This window comes from Symphodus melops (assembly GCF_947650265.1).
Source record: "Symphodus melops genome assembly, chromosome: 5".
Taxonomy (NCBI): Eukaryota; Metazoa; Chordata; class Actinopteri; order Labriformes; family Labridae; genus Symphodus; species Symphodus melops.
In genome coordinates, this window is record NC_136695.1 from 7,278,833 (window position 1) to 7,300,854 (window position 22,022).

Below are 22,022 nucleotides of genomic sequence, written 5' to 3' on the forward strand. Positions count from 1 at the left end.
TGTGTGTGTCCTGACACTCAGTGAAGTGGCAAAGCTGGATTCGATAAAGACAACCAATGGCTATTTGTGTTTCTGGGGCACTGAGGTCCACCACACACCGTCAATCTCTTTATTTCCCTGTTTCTGTCAATCTTTTTTGCCTTCTCTCTTTCATTTTTCATTTCGCTCATTAAATAGTTCACTCTCTCTCCCTCCTCCTTTTTTCTCTGTTCTTTTCCCCATATATATGTCATGCTGAAGAAATGTCACAGCTCATATATCACTGAGCAGTCATCTACAGCACGTCTGGTGACCAAAACCAACCAACTTTTACTAGGACCCCCTTCTCTTGTCCTAGACTCTAGACCCACCACAGAGTTTTTGTGGCCAGAAAAAAAAGAAGCTGTGGTAGCTTTGTGGTATTATATCTGTATCCATCAGTGCTGGGAATGTTGGTTTCAGTCTGACTGAACTAAGTGTGTTTTCAAACAACATGAAGATAAGCAAAACACTTAGGAGGAAGGTAGTTTTCAAACATTTGTGCATGAGTTTAATTAAAGAGAATGAATAACATGGGCTTCAATTCCTCTTGGTTGGAGATCACGCCCTGACCATCTATTTAAAAAAGCGGGGGGGAAAAGGGAAGTAAATCCAAGTTTGGAGCATTCTGTTTAATTTCTGAACTATGAATACATCAGTTCAAATTTAAAAAGACCCTGGTTTATCAACAACACAGAAACAAAATCAAAATCAACAGAACTATCAACAGGAAATAGATTACTATATGTAAAGTAAACCTACACATACACAACATACTGCACTATGCTTATTTGTAGGCAGGTGAGGACACAGCACATGAGAGGTAAGCAGAAGGTAAAGGCCTCTCTCTCTCTCCTCTCTCTCTCTCTCTCTCTCTCTCTCTCTCTCTCTCTCTCTCTCTCTCCTCTCTCTCTCTCTCTCTCTCTCTCTCTCTCTCTCTCATCTCTCTCTCTCTCTCTCTCCTCTCTCTCTCTCTCTCTCTCTCTCTCTCTCTCTCTCTCTCTTCCTCTCTCTCTCTACTCTCTCTCTTCTCCTACTCTCTCTCCTCTCTTCTCTCTGTCTCATCTACCTCTCACTCTGATTTAACCCACCAAGTATGTATTGATGTTTAACCAAAGACAACGGTTGATAATGTGCGTCTCTCGGTTTTTAACAGAAGACATGTTGTGAACTCGCCAATTCTTTTGCATCATTCGATCTTAAGAAAAACAGCCTTATTACTGCAGAAAATACTGTGCCATTGACATGAGAAATGGTTTGTGGTCCATGGCACAGTTTCTTTCTGCTGCCCTCAAGATTACAATAACCCTGACCACACACCATTTTAAAACCAACTCACCAATGAGGCACGCGTGGGTACAAGTAAACTTGCCACTTACACAACATGGGGGCATAAATGAAAATGACAACAATATTGGTCAGAAGCTAGGAAGGACACATGCACTAAACATGCACAGCGTTTCATCTTTTGTAAAGGAGCCATGAACCCTCCATATGGGACCACTTCACTATTTTCACCAGACAACCAGACTGTACAAGTATGACATACTGTTTGCTGAGAGCTCACTCTAATAAAATATGACACTTAGTGTGAGCTTTGGTGAAATGAAGAAGGATACGGTTAGAAGAAATGTCACTGCAGAAAACCCCTCTCATGAAAAAAAGCCAAGCAGTCTACAGCATTACTTCACAAATCGACATCTCTAAACACAGTTGTTGTGACAAACAAAACCCCTCATAGCGTACTACAAAGTGACACACAACTTCTGACTTTCATGAAAAATGGCATGTTCTGATTAGTTGTGTCATTGCCCTGATACTGCATGGCATACACATTGCACATCTAATATCCTCACTAAATTACGACGAAGCTGCCACGCTGAGCGGCATAGTTAACTTTCAACTTTTATCATCCCTAACGGCTGTGTTACTGTCAGCTGCAATGATTTGAATAGTCCCAGACTGTTACTTAAATCTGTAACCACCAATTCATTTGAAGAACATTTTATATATAATTATTTATAAGTATCTTGAGAAACAAACTAAAGCCATTCTTGACCCTTGCTAGATTCTGGGATTTTATTCGGACTGGGGAATAAAATCTCATACCTAAATGGCTCCCTTGTGAAGGACACTGACCATATGTGTTATCAGTTCAACCACAATATGAAACACCTTCCACTATTAAAACACATCAAAAGGACGGAGGGGAGGATAAATTCCTCAAAAAAAAAAAAAGAAGAAAGCACATGTCCAATGTAAACAGCTTTCGTTTGACATGCTCAGCATTTGGCGTGTGTGTGTGTGTGTGTGTGTGTGTGTGTGTGTGTGTGTGTGTGTGTGTGTGTGTGTGTGTGTGTGTGTGTGTGTGTGTGTGTGTGTGTGTGTGTGTGTGTGTGTGTGTGTGTGAGAGTGTACGTGCGTGCGTGCGTGCGTGCATGTACTGTATATGTGTTTTTTTTAGCAACAGTTCTGTCCTGGCAACCACCTGGATGGTTAAACAAGAATGGACAAACAAACAGGTGAAAGAACAAAAGACTTGAATCTGGATATATGATCTGAATCTTAGGAGTTTTTCAACAGACCCATGCTTTTACCACAAACAGTCATATTTTGCTAATTTTTCAAAGAAAAAAAAAGAAAAATACAACCACTTCCAAAAGAGGAAACATCTCATTCACAGAGTGTGAAGTGTGTAGTACTGTGTGACATATTAACTGTCCAACCTAGATTTATGGCAGCAGATGGGATTTAAAGAATGTAATCTGAAGAACCTGAACTAGTTAGCAGGAGTGATGATAGCAAAGTCTTACCAAAGTTTACAAAATAACTATTAGATAGAGAGAGGTGTCAGTTACATTACATCGTGGGCATAACCAAATTGTCCAGCCTTGGTGTACTGTTGATCCTCTTCAAGGAAACAGAATTCACAACAGTTTACTCTGTGAGAGTAAAAATGTTTCTTGAGGAGTTCCTTTGTTGTCCCAACTTAAAAAAAGTACTACACACCTTTTATTATAGGAGTTATTGCTCTTTTTCAACCACTAAACATATGCTTACTGTAAACAAGTCCACTATTCCAATCCGCTCTGCTAAACTCAAACTCATTTCCCAGCAGCCCTTTTTTCTAACTTTAAGGCACATGCACCAGATGTGCAATTCTTGCCCCATGTTACTATTCAAACCATGTTCCAAGAGGCAGAAAAAAAAAGCAGAGTGAGGGGAGAGGAATATTTGACTTCACTCCACGGGAGACCAGTTTCATAAATTCTGGCAGCTACACTACACTGAAAAAGGTAGCTTGGCTGGCTTAGCTGAGGGAGAATGTTGACGGCATACCAAACAACATGATCCTAATGAGTTGGAAAATCCCCGGCCCTCCAGAGGACTGTCCAGATGCAATGGTCATAAGTCAGCTACTGTTTTATTAAATTCAGGCTCCCCTCCTTTACTTTAATAAGGGGCAAAATGTGTCATTTAACCATGAAAGCATCCTAGAGGACATGAAGCATAAGACTTGATTTTAAGTCTAATACACAACACTGGGGTTACTTTATGCCATAGAGTATTGCTTAAATATGTATGTACTATGCTAATTACCTCCTATCAGATTGACTTGTTTTGGGCAAAAGCTGATGTGGTACATGATGAGTTGAGCCCTAAGGAATTACTTTAAAACTTGTCATGAGTGACTCACATAACTTAAAGCTCTAGCCAGTACAATATGTCTGTCTTGACACTGAATGGATTCCAAGAAAAAAGCTTAACGGAGAACGAAACAAACAAAGGACATTTAATGTACTCTATGAGAAAAAAGGAAAGTTCAATAAATCAAATTCAATGATGAACCCATTAACATCTAATTCAATAGTTAGAAAGGGACCAGATGAGCAAAATGAATTGTAGTTTTATGTATGCAGAAATAGAGCCACATAAACACACACAAAGTAAAGACAGTCTTTGCTCTTCTATGAAACCAGCACTTCTTTCTCTGCACTCTCCTACTCTCCACCCACCAAGATACACATTTAGAAGCACATTTAAAGGTAATGATTACTATTGTATTTGCTAAAAAATAAATAAATTTAAAAAAAAATACTTGAATTATGACCTATTCAAGTGAATTCATGAGACTGGATAATGATGTCAAGTGATTTGCTGTGAAAGAACAGTAAAGCTCTGTCAACTTAGTAACATATACTGTAATGCATGAGCTTACCTGAAATTTTATACACCTCATTGAGCAGGTTTTCGCTGAGTGTTAATGGGACTCCGTTTGCAACACTGTGGGTCCAGCTCTGACAGATGGCTTGGAGCAGAAGCGTCTGGGCCCTTGTTGCCTGTACAGTGAAGTGTGGGAGCTCAAAAATGCACTCTGCAGTGGAGACTGAAGACCTTTTACTCCTGCAAAAGAAGATATGAGTCAAAAAAGGGACATGGTTAGATGAATAGTGGAGGTATAGCAATAATAACAGAAGAAAGAATAGAAAGTGGCACATAACCACAAACATACATTAAACAACACAGATACAAGTCGATACAAAGTGTTCCCATTCCATCAATTTATATCACAAACATCAAAATCCCATTGCAATATTAAGCAGAGCATTGATAGCCAAAGTGGGTAAAAACATAGCAGAATTATATTACAACAACCAATTGAAGAAGTTCAAAGTAATGCCAAACTGTCCTTTAGTAACTTGGCAGTAAGGTGCAGTTTGCCTTTGTCGCCAACCCGACTCTGTGCTTAGTCAATTCTGTGATGATGATTTATGTGAAGAGATGTACAACCGAGAAACCTGACTCTCAAAATATTCTTTACACATTTAACATTTCAAAAGTGTGTGTGTGTGTGTGTGTGTGTGTGTGTGTGTGTGTATGTGTGTGTGTGTGTGTGTGTGTGTGTGTGTGTGTGTGTGTGTGTGTGTGTGTGTGTGTGTGTGCGTGCGTGCGTGCGTGCGTGGCGTTCAGGGGGATGAGGTCACAGTATAGTTGGATAGAATCCTTCAGGCCCCTGTCCATCAGAAGCTCAGTGGACCTAACTCTCATTTATCACCTGACAGACACAGCCACACACAAACTCACTTTTTTTTAAGTTGTGATTCAATCCTTTGATCCTAGTATGTACCTCAGCAACTTCACCATTCACACTGTGCAGTAACAAATGAATGTTCCTCCGTCCACCTGCATCTACAGGTACTAGTTTAAAAAAACAAAAACAAAAAAACAAAAGCGGCCCACATTACTAACACACTGCCTTTATTGTTTTAACCCTTGCTTAATTTTCCTCACATTAGTTAGCTTTTTGCTTTGGTTTTTGAGGACCTACATTGCACCCTACCTAGTCTGCTTTTTAAAGAGGCTGTGTGTGTACATACCCTTTCTAAGGACCATAAATCCGTGAAAATGGATTGCCTGGGATGGCTGAAGTGTCTCAGGAAAAACAATCACAGTTCATTTAATCAGACATTAACATTTGTCTGCTCCCAGTTACAGGGTCTCTCCCTCCACTCAGCAGCTCTGCAATTGTTTAACTCTTCAGTTTCCCTCCCCCCTCACTTTTCTCTGTGTCTTCATCTTTTCTTTTATTATGCTCCTGGGTGGTTCAGCAGGATGACATGAACTGTTGGCTGCCGTCATGCAGGCGCAAACTCCTCAACTGCCTGCTGTCCAAAACGGGACCATTTTGAGACAGAGAGTAAGGGAGTGAAGTTGATAAAGACGTAAGGGTACGTGATAAGGCCCTAAAGAGAAAAACTCTCCATGTGAAAAGGTGAATGTATTTACCTTGAGAGCACACATTTCCTTTGAATTCCCTGGCAACATATGGTGCATTTGGCACTACTGTGGACCATTCCATGTCATGCTGCTCTACTATAAGGGAAACTCTACTGTTGCATGCCATACAGCGTGACATCAATCAAACGAAGTTCATGTGTGTTTTGTGTGTTTAAATGCTTTCATGCCTGTGTGTACACGTAGCTAGATATTGCTGCTGAACAAAAGAAAGTAAAGGGGACTCAGCAACAACAATGTCCCCACATGCAGAGCAAATGTGCCTGCAAAGCCACTTCAATGGGATTACTGGCATGGGATGAAAGTTTGTTGGTTTATTTGAGTGTTTATAGCGTTTCAGGGGAGCTGTCATGTGCATGTGGTTGACTAAAACTTTAATTATGCACCTGTTTTTATTATATTATGCCTGATTCTTTGCGAACAGCAACTTGAATCTTGGAACTAAATGAGAAGCAGAAATTCTCATTAGTATGTTTTGGAAATTCTGTAGAGAGGACAGCCAGACACTCATTGGATTTGATTAAGCAGCTGGCACAGGCAATGTTTGTTGCTGCAACTTTGTAAACAGCTTTCTGGCAGGCAGCTTTGTCACTTTTGACAAAAAGCCTTAAGGATACAAAAGAGTAAAAATAGCACTCGTAATATCTTTTGCATCATCTAGAGTAGAAATGACTACATTAAAATGCATGTTAAACAAAGATGCACTGAAATACTAAAAAAATGCAAAGAACTGCTAGATTGCAGAATCTTTATGTCACTGTAGCCTGCAGGAAGCGAAACTCAAAGCATACTTCTGGGCTCTCACTGGGTTGGTCTCATAATGTGAAACAAACCAGTAGAAGGCCCTCAACTCATTTACATCGTGACTCATCATTTTAAAAATCAGGACATAAACTAAAACTTCTGTACCTCGTAAAATAGGTTGTCCCTGACCTCACAGTAGTCAATAATGACTTTATGAAAACACAGATGCCACCAGGAAAATATTTTAAAAAATAATAATAATAAGTCAGGTGCTATGAAAAAAATTGCTTTTTCAATTACAGGCATGAACTTTTCTTTATTCAGGTGTATTTGAAAACATTAGACCTCATTTCCTGACTTGTGCCTTGCTAAAATGACAAAGAACTAGTCGTGGAACACGAGTGGGCAGTTAGCAGACTTCCTGACTGTTGCACAAGGAAACAAGCTGACCGACTAGCACAGTCACTCTGTCAAGTTTCCTTGTCAAAATCAGGCAAAAATGGGTTTAGGGGTTCAACAGCCATGAAAACCTTAACAGCTGTGACACTTCTTTTTCAAACTGTTTCCTCTTTGTATGTTTGAACGATTGGCATCCAGCAGGGGAACCAATTATTTAGTCATTTAAAGAACACATTTTCAATTAAGGGTGAGTAGACCAAAAAGAGGAAAAATGGATACGAGCCATCCAGGGATCCTACTGACTGTTTGCCATTACTATCCTAAGGTATCTTTGTCCAAGCTTAACCTTCCATTTATGAAGCCTCTAGGTATTTCACGTCAGCACAAAACCTTTTTTGCATTATAACTGCTCAGATTCATTTGGACTTCTGGATCTCAGGCTAATCAGCTGCCTGGACAAATACATAGAGCAAGTGATCACTTCTTGACAGAGGCCATACAAAAGTATATCCATGAACAAGGACACTTAACCACAAGCATCATACAACCTGTACAAAAGTCACAAAAATAAAGTTTGCCAAGCACACACACAAACCAGAAAATACTTTCAAAAAAAACAATAACAACGAAAGTTAAACAACAATAAAATTAAGCATTAAAGACAATGCAGATTACAGAAAGGCAACATAATTACATACTAAGCAAGAAAAGGATAAAGATCGTAAACAGTCTGGTAATACTATTACGTTACAGGTGAAAACTTTTGCATGTGTAGAGAGCTGTTAGTTTGTGCTTAATTAAGGTGATTGGTTTTAGTACATATGTGAACATATGGGTAACGAGTCCTGTCTAAAGTTTGGATATCTTGAAATTAGTCCAGATGTTGTGACTGAATACATTGATTTCTAAGATTGCAAACATAAAGTAAACCATAATACCTAATGGCAAAATGTGGTCAGCAAATTCTATTTTTAAGTTCAGCATCTTGCTGTGGCTGAAGAAAATGTCAAGAGCAGCTGGTGTTAATGGTTTACACTGTGTCCCAGAATACAAGCTTGGAACTTATTACTCATATCCTGTAGACTACCAAAAATCAGACCTCTCACTCTTTCCAAAATACGGGGACACGGACAGCTGTGGTTGTTAGAAGATCTACAGGGGATGAGGAGCAAGGTGTCTAGTCCCTCAACCATCAAGGGTGAGGGGGGAACCACAGACTGAAATTAAATCCTTGGCCCAGGTGGATTTAGTTTGTAATGGGAAATCCAACAAGAACTGCAACATGATACTGCAGTAATACTGTTAATAGTTTAAATTAAGTGGAAGTACTGAAAAGGATTACATAAACAAGGTTCGGGGGGGGAATCAATCAAGTAGTCAATCAATCATGACTTCCATTACAATGTGCTACTTTCTCTCTACTTAAACTTATCCGAGTCCACTGCAAAGCCAGTGTAATCCATTATTGGCTGACATATTTTACTGACAGATACAACAGATAGCCACTGTCTTGGGACAAGTGATAAGTTATCTGAAGTTTCTACAAATCATTCACTTTCTCATCGTCATTGACAAACACAAACATTCTCAAACTCAAAGAGTTCACAAAATCCTGGAGTGCTTTTGTTATCCAAATTTTAGGTCTGCTTTGGAGGGAATTAGACTGAAAGTGGAGGGAAGAGTGTTTTTTTTCCCTTCACCTTGCTGATTGAAATGAAGTATTGCAGAATCCCTCATTCCTCCAGACCAGGGTCATTGACCCCTTTTGAAAATAACCTGAGTGAGTTATGAGCTCCTCTTAAGTCCCCTTTTTATCTGTAAAAGACCCACTACAGTGTCTTGCAGAGCCTGAAAATAAACGTTATAAATCATGGTAGCACTTTACCCCTAGCAGTTACAGCTAAGTGTCCAAACCTGGAAAACTTGTCATCTTGGTGTCGTCCATTTGAATGGCCATCATTTGAAAAAAGAGAAATGCTGAAAAAGAAAAGCTTAGCAAGCAAAAAAATAGATAGGAAAACATATACAATTATCTCAAAAAACGAGATAAAGTCCCATCAGTATAACATAAGTTTTTGCATTTTCTTTCATTCACTGCACATGGTCTATTTTTGCTTGTTTGCAATGAAATAGAGCTCAGAAGTATGCTTTGTTATGTCACTGTAGCTGAAGCTCAGATTTAGACAGGTACAAACATTTTGGTGTAACGAGATCTCGGCGGTAAATGACTGAAGCAGATGATCAGCAGCCATCATGACTGCAATTTCTATCAAAATGACCAGATTCAGGCTGATTAAGGTAAAATGATTTGTAAAGATGATAACCCAAATACGTTTTTGGATATAAATCAAGTAGTTTCAGTATACACTGAAATTAATTACTGAGACTACTTTCAAGTGACAATGTTTAGAAATATAAATAAACTGATACAACTGTGCTCAGTTTCTGTAAAGCATTAAATACGACTTAGATACGACTATTACTGGTCCAATATTATTTACATTCTGCTATTGTTTCCCTTTAGGCACATTAATGTCTTCTTTTTGTATCCTACTCATTGGGTGTTTTTTATGGGAAATTTGGCTAAGCATTGTTTTGTTTTTTTTATTGAAATTTTGCCAACACAGTTAAGTGATTATAATTTCAGTATCTCTCTGAACCAAATCTGTATGACATCCATTTCTGTTCCCCTAAAAATATTTAAATACTCATATGGGTATAAGTAGAAGGGAAGTATATATGCCACATCTCAGAGTTTTGTGGTACCCCAGGGTCAAAAGGTGTTCCATGTGTGTGTTTCTCATTCATCAGTCCACAGCCAAAAGTCTTCACAGAAAAACACTTCACTCTCTCTTTCCTTTCTCTTACACATGGCCCTCTCCTTCCTCCCATCTGGAGCACCCCTGACCTAAAACACACACACAGGCACGAAAGCTCTCACTAGCTGTTTCTCCCACACTCACTCACTCACACACACACACACACACACACACACACACACACACACACACACACACACACACACACACACACACACACACACACACACACACACACACACACACACACACACACACACACACACACACACACACACACACACACACACACACACACACACACACACACACACACACACACACACACACACAAAGGGATCCTTCTCGGGAGAGGGCTTCATCATTACACAGGGATTACTTAAAGACATTTTTTAATCAAGTTGTGCAGACAGCTGCAGACTGAGAGGCAAGAAAATTACAATGACGTTGTTCATCAAGCGTTGAAGGAAAAAATATCAAGACTTTCAACATGTGGAGGACATGTAGTTCTTTATAGATTGAGAGGACATATAAGAACACACCATATATGACATTCATAGATGAGTTCTGATGAGTTTTGTTTTTAACACTAATGACAAAACCTCATGAGCTAAGGAAAATACAATGAATGGACTCCGGTGCCTTCACCCTTCCCAACTGACTTGTTAAATAAAACTTGTTAAAAAAAACTGTATCTTGATTATACAAATGGATGTTGCACTTATTTATCTTCAGGCATATTTATCTTAAGCAGTGAAAATCAGATGGAAATCAATGGAGCAGCACTGAGGCGCGGAGGGCAAGAGGACTTTGGAATGCACACCACAGTAGATGATAATCCACTCCAAGTTGATAATCCATCTACCCTTCCCGATTTCCCACTGTTTTCCCTCCCTCAAGCTTCAGTTTCACGGATGACTATATCAGGCATTAATAAGGTCTTTCAGTCAACTGAGAAAAAAATCCACAGCTGCTCCTGTATTTGCAATCAGGGATCTCGCCTTTATATCCAAATACATGTCACTGTTTATTTAAAATTCAATAGATATTCTTGGATTGCAAAAATATTTCCTCTTGAGAACCTTACAGCCTATAATATACACTTAGGGACTGAGCTAAATCCCATGTTGATTTAAGCTACCAAAGGGAAAGGGCAAATACACTGCTTCAACCACAGAGCAAGTAGCTTTCTGTGGTACTGAGCGTTGAAATTATGAAAAAAAGCTTTAAAGCTTGCATCAGAACTAAGGCATCAATCATTCAGAGCACAAGCCTTGCATTCACTAATGCCATTTCCTAAATACAAGCCCCTCAATACATCCATTGATCTCTTTCAGTCATAAAACAAAATAAAACATTCTTACACCAGATGTCCAAAAGAAAAAATCTCTTACCACATAATTCCAAAATACTTTATAGACTGTGCAACACAAAATGTGCTGTTTTACCTAGCAATCCGTTGCACTGCCTTCTTCGGAGTATAAGTGGAACAATATTACATCATTTGGCTTTCCAGGATATAATACACACCTGTTAATACATAAAGCCTACTTGTTGTGTGTCCCTTTAGCTTCATTTTATGAACGCTTTTTCTTTCTGTGAGTGTAAATTCTGTGGTTTTGACTTCTTTGTAGGTTGTTTCTGTTTGAGTGTGTGTTTGTTGGGGATCAGCAGTTGTCATTCTGTTTTGTGTGTCTGTGTGAAATCCTAAAGACCAGGTCTTTTCTAATTCAGAACAGATCGACATGATTTTAGGTTAAAAAAAAATGTAATAGTCGAGCAATGTGGTTGAGCTGCTTGTCATAATTTTTTTCTGTCATAATTGACATTCGGGTGTTAGATTTAGTAAATGTCTCTTGGTTCAATTGTTTCATTTAGGAAAGTTAGTTTTCAATATGAGTTGGCTTGTTTTGTTTTTCCGTTTATGTCCTGAGTCATTATTTGTTTCTGTCAGCCTATTGCTTATAAGTTAGCCTTCGATCACAACTCAAAGCTGGTCATGACCATACCACGAACACGCTCATTTAAGTTTGCTTATCTCACTGATACCTTGATGATTAATCCAAGTGATTGCTTCAAAATAAAACAGGCACAATGCAAAAGCTGCGTTGGGACCATCTTAACTGAAAGGATTTCAAGGTTTTCTATATAGTCTATGCATATACAAATTTAGAGCAATGTAAATATACAGTAATGTAGTTGTTGAGTAAAATCTAGAAACTACAATGAAAAAATATATATTTAAACAGTTTCATTCTAACTGAACATTGACTAGTTATTAAGATGGATCTACACAGACTAGCTTGAGTCAGCAGTTTTTCAAGTTCTCCACAGATTTAAGTAAACACATGCCTGTAGGTACAAGTGCACCGGGTGTTGATTGTTGAGGCAAGGAAAGTGTATTTATACAGAACATCTCAGCATCGAGGCAATTCAGAAGGCTTCAAAAAGATATCAAAAACATCCCATCAAAGGGCTTCAAGAGGACATAAACAAATGACATTAAAGCAAAATCTTGAAAATCAAAAAGAGGAGATATTAAAAACAGCTAAGACAGAAGCAAAAATATAAAAACACTTCTTTGAGAAAAAACTAAATAAATTGTTAAAATTATTCAACGAAAGGCAGCTGTAAGCAGGTCAGGTCTTCAACCTCGATTAAAAAGAAGTGACAGTTACAGCAGACCTGCAGTTAAGTCTGTTAAGTGAAAAAGATTGTTTAAAAAGTGAAAATTATCATTATGCTACTTCTGTTAAGATATGTGTGAGCATCAAGCTAACAAATTTAGATATACATCTGCTAGAAGTTGTGCCCACCCAGCAGAACAATGCACCAGCCGTCACTGGGTCATATTAATAAAGAGTCAGAGCTCAGGAATCAAGTTTTCCATTACTCAGTAGCTCCTTATTCAATAACTTAATGATATTGCAAACCAAAATGGCTTGTGCACAAATGTAACAACCACAGTAAATGTTCATACACAAACAAATGTTCATATGTATTTGCAAAATATGACTCTTGCTTACCACTGAAAGACACAGAAAGCATTTGTCCTCCTGTTCTTGGCTGTGCTTGGGAACATAGAACAGGAGCAGCTTGCCATGACTAACTATGAACTGGAGTAATGAGGCATTACAATCACACCAGAAGCCTCATGCCTCAGATGCCTCAAGCAGCCTTCATAAATCACAACATGAGCTAATCTGGAGTCTAGACTACCATTCCAGACATAGTAATGGACTTCTCATTTTCACATTAAATAAAACTACAGGTAGGGATAAAACTTGACTCACTATTGAAAATTTTACAGAGCTAGATCAATAATGAGATATCAAGGGAACTTATTTTCTATTCAGAAACATTTGAAAGGCAAGTCAGCTTTTTGTGGCTATATAAAATGCACCTGTAATGCCAGATGCTTTAAGAAATTATCCCCTTAGAAAAGGCTGACCGAGGAAAAGAGGCTGCTAAAATCACCACATAAAAGCTGCCATGGGGTTGAATTACGACCTGCAATGTGACAAGCCACACTGGGCTGCTGCCGGTTTGTTGGTTAGATGGTTGGTTGGTGGGCCCCGGCCTTGGCCTGCCTCCATCTGTTGCTGCTGTCAGGTGGCCCAGTATAAGGAATATTATATAGTGTGAGAGCAAGTGTGTGCCTGAATGTGTGTCCATGTGTCAAAGTTAGTGTGTGAGGTTAGGTTTTGGGTATTACAACGCAGGTGGCACTTCTGACACACCGCACCCACCTCCCTTTTTTATTTTTATTTTTCGCAGGGGATAACAGGTTGAAAATGCATTGACTTTTCATAAATCCAGCCTGGTGCAGGCACTTTAACTCACAGGAGTGATGATTTTAGAGAGTTTGCCTTTTTAGTGACACAATGATAGTTAAACAGGTGAAGGTTTTGAGTTAAGAATGCATCATGTTTCAAAGCTGGGTTGTAGAAGGAAGTGTACAGCCAAAATGATGCAACTATTAAAATGCTGCCAAGACACCAAAAATCAAATCACTTGTATCACTTTATACACTGGGGGGCTGATTGAAAGCCCCATTCACCATAACACCACAATTTTATTTTATTTTTTTTCGTGCGCGCTTAGTACATTTTGTGTTTTTTATCATTCTTTATTTTTATAGCCTTATTTCCCATGTTAACGGCTTTTGCACCAAGACACATTCCTTGTATATGTAAATGTACTTGTTAATAAAAAAACGATTCTGATTCTGAAAATGAACACGTGGCAGAGCCTCAGAGATTTCAATATGAATTGATGTTTTATGGGTTTGGGCTGATGATTAACATATTAGAGGTCGTTGAAATGACCAAACTCTTCTAAAACAAAAATGAAAACTTACCTTAAATGGCACAAAGTCAGTTGTTGAGAAAATGTTGCGTCTTTTAAGTGCTTTCTGTATTTCAATACTGGCTTATTATCAGTTTTTCAACTTTTTATTAAGAAATGGTCTGAACTATTTTATTAGTAACTATAAGTTCAGTATTTAAAAATAATTACAAAAAGGCTGTTTAGCTTTTTTACTCAAATTGAAAAATTACACATGTAAATTAAGGATTATATATATTCAAAACCTGACAGCAATTTGCAATTCTTTACAATCAAAAAATATTTATAAGCAAATTGTTGAAAATCAAATGCCCAAAAAAAGGTAAAGCTGGTAGGGAGAAGATGTCTATGAAGACCTCCCCCCAGCACCTTCCAGTGACAATAAAGTCAATCCTACCTCCACATTTGACCCGCCCCTTACTTTCTGTTTCGACAGTCATTTTCTGTTCAACAGATAGCTGAAGGCTACTAAAGATCTGGAAATAAGATTCTGTAATCAATTTCAAGTGACAACGTGCAACTTAAAATTAGTTGGGCTGTAATCTGTTTTTAAGGCCAAAGAAAATCTTTTTCGTCGATCTGGAAAGTGTGGTTCGCTGCAGTCTTGTGATGACACACTGTCATTATACACCGACAAATAGTGTCCCTGAGTGGGCTGGGCCATCTCTCTTCCTGTTTGTGGTGGCACTGCTAAGTGTTGGAGATAGTTGAGTTCCTGAAAACCTCCTTCTCCTCTGAACCAACCATCACATATTTCAAGGGCACGAAGGCACTGCCCCATCAATGTGAAGACAGACAACAAACTCAGAGGGAGTTGGACTGTATTCTCTTTGGAGGAAATAATTTGGCAACAGAATAAAATATATACAAAGGGTTGATTTGATTTTGCGTCCGACTGTCCTGACATTTTCTATACATTTTTAGGAGTGCTCCACCATCTCTTTCATGCACTTCACTAGGGTTTTGTGTTTACAACTATTTCCTTGAAATTCCAAATGCTCTTGCAGTTCTTCTATTTTTTCTTATCAGTGTCTCTACTTCTTTGTCAAACTTGCTCAACACCATTCTTCCAAGAGCATGTCAGGCCTGGTTAATTCGATTTGACAAGAGCGACACAAGTCATGAGGACAGAAAGTCATGACGCTTAGATGGAAAGGTTCAAATATCAGTCACTTTAAGCCTGAACTGGCAGGTTATGCCCTCATAAGCCTACACAATACACCTACTCCTATTATCATCCTGAAAGAGAGTGACAGCAAACCAACAGGTAACTGCTCTTTAAATGCAAAAGCCCTTCTAACTTGTCAAAGTCCCGGAAATACTTTAAGTGAGGCATGAGAAAAATGAAAAGAAGTTAAAAAAATAAAAAATAAAAAAACACTGTTAAGGGCAACAGAATTATCTTGGATTTTACTTACATGATCACATTGGCATCATACACGGGTGACCCGAAATTATCGACTCTTCAAAGATATGTTTGAGAGAGCCTCAGTCGACTGCCAGTCAAACACAAGGATCAGTTCAGGGTGCTCAATGTCTAATTTGACTTGATTTGTCTGTTTCCTCCAAATAAAATAAAGGGGTCATAGCCTAACTTGGTATAAATATAAACTCATTAATACTTGTAATTCAGCTCTGAAAGCCACTCTTCTTCCACTTTAAATCAAGTCTCAGTGTCGACAGAAGAAGTTTATCCATGTTTTGAGAATGTTATTGTCAACAACTAATGAGAGTCATTGGCAACAGACCTAAGCAACTGAGTGTCCAATTAAGAAAGGCCTTTCAACTCAGGCTGTCATTGGCTGTTAAAGGCTGTAAACTGTTGTGTGAATGTGTTTGGATTACACCTTTTAATGGATTAGTAATCTGGGGACCAGTCAGGGGGAGAATACTATGAATCTTCAAATGGTAAGTTAAAAGACAGTACAACTCATTGTTTGTTTGGTTGGTGGTGGTTTTACACATGGATTGCAACTGTAACCGTCCATGTGTGTGCCTTCTGTATTGTACATTTGTAATATAGTTATGAAGAGGTAACCTTGTTGCAGACTAAAGTGATGTATAGACTAAGAGACTTAGACTTTCTTTATTGTCATTCAAATTTGAACTTTACAGTGCAGATAAGAACAATATTTTGTTGCATTGGCTCGTTGCAGTGTCGGATAAAAAAGCAGCATCAAGTCCTATTATAGAATAAATGTTATTCAACTCTACAAGGCAAGTAGTTAATGGTGTGGTAAGTATCTTTATGTTGCAAATGAGACTGTTACTCGATGAGCAAAAGAAAAGAAAAAAAACATTTGATGATCAGTCGACGAGAGGCAAAATCTGACGAATCAGGTTCAACTGTGTAAATCCTGTGGTCTAATTTAAAAACAAAAACAAAAGGATAGTTACTCCTGGTGTATGCTGCCACAGGACATGCACATGTTGTATTATATCAAAACGTTTCACACAAAGTATAACAGAGCACTTCCTTTACATGTCAAGGGAACTCTATGAGGTTGTAATTGTTATTTCTAAGGGCCGGTCTAGGTTTTAAGAAAAGCCACAGGAGAGCATTGAATTGAAAGGCTCTCAGGAGACGAGAAACATCTCGTGATTGTCAGAAAGAAAAATAACATCCGTTTGACATCTGAATCCACTATTTGAGGCAGGCAGGGCAGAAAAGAGTGGGGGCTAGAGATCAAACAAGCAGCTAGCAGTCTCTTATTGGGAGCAGAGAGCACAGGGAATCAGGTTCTTTCTACAGAGACACTTATTCATAGCTATGAAGCTATGAAAGGCTGTGTGGTTCCCTCTGTGGCCAGCTAACCACTGTACAGTAGATTCAATGCTTGCCTGGAGAAGAACTCAGGAAAAGTCAAAACGTCTGCAGCTGTTTGACATGTTTAAATCGAAATTAATGGGGGGAAATCGATTCCCAAGCTAGTGCTCTCGCACAGGTTTCCTGCTTTAACAGGCACTTTGACTGCAAGGTGTGAGAGAGAGGGCAGTGTGTGTGTGTGTGTGTGTGTGTGTGTGTGTGTGTGTGTGTGTGTGTGTGTGTGTGTGTGTGTGTGTGTGTGTGTGTGTGTGTTCAAAATGTTGATTACTCGAGCTGACACTTAAATGGAGTAAATAATTCTGCTGCAGTTTGTTCGTCCAGTAGCAGGAATTATTCAGAGCAGTGGGCCAGTGGTCCTTGGTAAACCTACTGTTCAGAGAGACAACAAACACAGTAGTTGTTTTCTTTGCTTACAGTTTTCCGCAGCCTTTAAAATAGTGAGGCACAGCTGTAACCAGTGCTCTTGTCAAAGTCCTTTCTCTTGCTGATCAGAAAATGCTATTGGCCTTGTTCAATACTTCTCTCCTATAGTTGCTCTAACATTATCACGCACACAATTCAGTTCAATGATGTGATGATTCGACTCCCTCAATTCTACTATGTAGCTCTTAGTTTCATTTAGATTCTTTTTTTGGACGAAGCCTTTTGATAGGACAGTGATAAGAGTAGGAAATCGGGGCAGAGAGAAAATGACGTGGGATTCAAACCCAGGGTAGCCGCTTGCAGGACTAATGCTTTGGTCTAGAGCACAATCTAACCGCTCGGTTATCTGCGCTACCAGTTGAGCGACTACTTGTTAACCCTTCCCAAAAGTGTCATAATTGTATCCTCAGTCCAGCTAAAACAGCCTTTATTTCAGCACAAGAAGCAACTTGTTGGGCTTCAGTCCTAAATGTCTTTGTCTCCTAATTCAGCCCGTTTCTCAATTATTTGTTAATGTCAAATACAGGCATTACAGACGCTAGATTTAATTACTTCAGTTCACAAGAGCTCGTGTGTCTGTCCCTGTGCACACTTAAATGTCCATGCATATTAAAATTGCTATAAACTCACCAGTATGCAGGCATCTGGATTAGTTTCCCATAAAGTGCAGTGCTGAATGAAGGGATGATGGAGATGAGAGGGAGGAATCCTCCTTTATTGTCCTGGCATGTCAAATCTGCTTGGAACCCGAACACCTGAAAATGACAAAAAGACGGGGAGTTAGTGTGTGGAAGATAACAGGAGGTAAAATGTGGAATCAAAAGATGGAGGAGAGAAAAGTTGTATGTAGGAATTCAGCGATTTAGACCAACAATTTACTGGATCCAAAAAAAAATAACTATGGCAGTATATTCGTTGACTTCAAAAAGCTTCTGAAAAGACGATGAAAAGGTACACAACGTTGTGTTCTCCCATCTCTATCACCATCAAACTGATTTGACCCTATCTGTCCTCAGCAGACCTATTTTAGGTCAATTCTCCAGTCAAACCCTAGACCTTCCGGTTGAGAGATGGTAACTCTACCAACTGAGCCACTTTTTATTATGTATAAATAAGAACACATTAAGAGAGCAACAATGAATGAGGACTAAAAGGGCAACAGTAATCAGCATTGCTGACAGGATCTCGTGAATGAGAGAAGTTCTACTCAAGTTACAACTCAAGCATAAGTCCCTCTTTCTTTTTTCAAGAGAGATATTCCATCTTAAATAACACACAATACACAAAGTGTGTTTAAGTGACAACGCATGTCACAAATGTATTCATGTATTTAAGATCCTAGTTTTCACTTAGCTAAACATAGGCAACTTTAATGTTCACATGCTATTAATGAACATGATGGATGAAGTCCAGTTTAATATTTGAGGTAGCAGATGATGGCTGGGGCCAGCTGTCACATTTGCAGCTGCTGCATGCTTCATTCACTCTACAGGTCAAGGCATGGACCATTCTGCTGTGCCGATGGTCAAAAGCCGACAGATAAAACTTTGGACAAAACTAAACTACTCACACACCAGAGTAGTATATGAAGTTGCATTGTATGACTATGTGCAGTCAGTGGAATCTGTGTTAAGGGCACAGGCTTACTCTGAGTCTTAGTCTACAACCATGGGAAAGTGATACAATGGCTAACAGCCATCTTCAAGACAGACACCTTCGCTTTGGCAGCCAGTGTCAACAAAACACACAGATTAAGATAAACTGAAGTTTATGACAGTTTCAAACTACTTCCTGAAGTGGCTGAATTGCAGCTGGAATGACCTCCACCCTGTCATGTTCCCACTGCCAAAATCCAAAGGTAGGATTAGTACTTTTGCAGATACAAATGCTGAGGGCTGATTGGACAGATGGGATTCTTGGCCACCTATCAGTTGACTGTTAACCTCTCATTGACCCTTTGATGTCCAACAAACATCCTGCACAGGCCAAACCAGGCCAGACAGGAACAACTTCCATTACTCCTGAATCTTCCTTCAGGGTAATAAAGCTGAATTTACCAAATGGATATACACATTTCCTGTCTTCTGACCACTACAAGTGCTTAACCGTTACATGTCATACTTCATATGTCCCATTCATTCAAATTCAAACCCTGCTGGCTGTTTCACAGGGAGCTATTTGATGTTCAGTGTTTTGCAAGAAGAAACTTCAACATGCAGACAGCATGAGTTGGGGATCGAAGTACTAATCCTTCGATAAATAGACAACCAATTCTACTACTGAAAAACAACGCTTCCCTTGTTAGATGGACATCCTGTTCTCCAAGAAGGCTTTCAATACAGCGGTTAAAACCTCTTTATTCTCCATCTCATTCATGGCTCCATTTTAAATGAACAGATAGAATTAACATTTTATCCGACATTTTACACATTAGATGCAACTTTGCCTTCACTTGAATTTATTAATAATAAATAACTTTAAAGTGTAAAGTACTCACAGCAAAGCTTTTGAGTTTAAAAGATTTTTTAGGGTAAATTAATAAACAGAAGACAAGCACACACTTAATACATGCCAAAAAGACTTTAATGATCAGAATGTTTCTCAATATATACCAACAGTTGTAAATCTACATACTTAAATGACCATCCAGAATGTCCTCTCATCTGAGCTTACTCTTACTGTATCGTAGCACCCTTTTTTTAAATTTTAGTTCATTGTCCAAAAACAATAAAGTAGACCTGGCAAAAGTTTTATATTAAGTTAAATTTATTTTGTCATGCTTACCTTGAGGCAGAGGTGTGCATAGCAGTGATGTAGTAAGTTGTCGGAGGGCTGGCTGAGACTGGCGACAGTGCTGACCAGCTCTGGGGCATACATGGGCACGGAGTGTTCAACATTCACCCTTTCCACTTGAAATTGCAATGAAGGTAAAGGGCGCACCGGCTGAAACACTAGTACGTTGACCAATCCTGGTGCTGTCTGTCAGGTGGGATAAAGAGATTAAGAGTAAGAATACATTGGCACATAATGCTGTTGTTACATTCTGAATTGGAAATGTTGACATTAGTTTTCCTCATTATGTTTATCTCAAGGAAGACTCTAATGACCATTTATGAAGAGTTTCTCACAGAAGAAAATACAATAAGGATGTGAAATATTGAAAGCTTCAGTGCATTACCTTCTGCCCCATGATAATAGGTATCAGTGTGTGAAGGAGGTTGAACTCAGCCATGGAAATTGTTATTGAGACTTTGAGAAGAGTAAGACTCGTGAGTCTGGTCGGGATGAATTCTTCAAGGGTGGATATATCTTCTGGAGTAGCTGGCCCATGGCTTTCGTCCACCAGTTCTGCAGAGACAATGACACAACAGGGGAAGTATTAGCTTTGAAAACAAATGCAGTGTAACGTTGCAAACACGCAGTAACAAGAGAAGGTGACGTGTTAGACTAAAATGTTTTCAGTTTAAAAAAATAAATCCTTTTTTTACACAACTGACTCCATCCACAAGAATGTAACATGTGTTTAATTAATTGTGCAGTGATGAAAAAGGGTCTCGGTCATTAGAGTCTGAGGAGCAAGTTTAGTTTTGCAGAGAAAAGGGCTGGCTGTGAAGGACACATTTCTTTGATGACTCTCCTCTTAGCCTACAGCATAAAAACAAAAGGAAATAATTATTGAAGAAAAACCAACTCCTCATTCACTGATACAACGAGTCATACTTAAAGAACTTGCATCACCTAATGATAATGATTAGAGTGGCTTTTGTTTCTAGCAGCTTTGTTTTTATACCATCTCATGAACCAAACCTTAAAATGATATCCACAAACATCCAGAATTAAATGAACAAAGTATATTTCGATCTGGGGGCTAGCTAGCAAAGGTGTGACCAGAGACCTAAAGCACCGCACTGCACAGGTCCTTGGGTAGACCAAACCCTGAGCCTTCTGTTAATAAATGGCCTTGGCTCTGGTCCCAGGACATGGCCTTGTTTCAGTCCAGTAAAGGTTCTCTTGGGCAACATTCAGATCCACAGTGGGCTCAGAACCTGATCCCAAAACAGTTTTTTTCTTTGGACCTACCATCACAGTCAGCATGAGGTTCTTTCTGACTGGGCTGACTCCGTGTAGCAGAGTACTCGGCATTTCGTTTTGAGAGAATCATTTGACTGCCAGTCTCATAGTTGATCCCAGGTAAGTCCATTCCATCTATATTGGGGTATTTAATGTCTGATTTACACAGATGTGCCTGTTTTCTCAAAATAATTCTTAGTTCTTAGTGTGTTTGTGGTCTGATCCGCCAATACTGGGCCGCCAGTGTGTGCGCCAGCTGCATCATAGATCAATAGTATCATTATTTTAAACCTCAATGCAGATTTAATGAGTGAGTCGAACATTGTCCAATCATAGAATGTCCTGAAGACATTATGTTTAGTGATGTGGTTAAACTCAAATGAGAATGTGGATCAAGCGCTAAAAAATAAAAACCTTTGACTGTCAGTCTGCTATTGGCAAAATCTGACCAATCAGGCTCGACTATGTACATCCTTAGTCGGGGAGAGCCCTAGTATACAGGCTATGGTCCCCTAAGCATGCAGGTTGAATCTGACCTGCGGCTCCTTTACCAGATGTCATACCCCACTCTCTCCCCG

General features: G+C 39.1%; 1 protein-coding gene across 5 annotated transcripts in view; it reads right to left on the reverse strand.

Moving 5' to 3' along the window:
* The window catches only part of vps13b (vacuolar protein sorting 13 homolog B), a 265,939-nt gene that overhangs the window by 206,248 nt on the left and 37,669 nt on the right, over positions 1–22,022 (reverse strand). For all 5 annotated transcript variants that reach the window (XM_079344752.1, XM_079344753.1, XM_079344751.1 and 2 more), the window contains 4 exons: positions 20,552–20,721; positions 20,158–20,352; positions 18,004–18,128; positions 4,238–4,422 (listed from right to left, as the gene is read on the reverse strand). In XM_079344752.1, the coding sequence (XP_079200878.1) occupies positions 4,238–4,422; positions 18,004–18,128; positions 20,158–20,352; positions 20,552–20,721 (675 nt within the window). The remainder of the gene's footprint in view (positions 1–4,237; positions 4,423–18,003; positions 18,129–20,157; positions 20,353–20,551; positions 20,722–22,022) is intronic.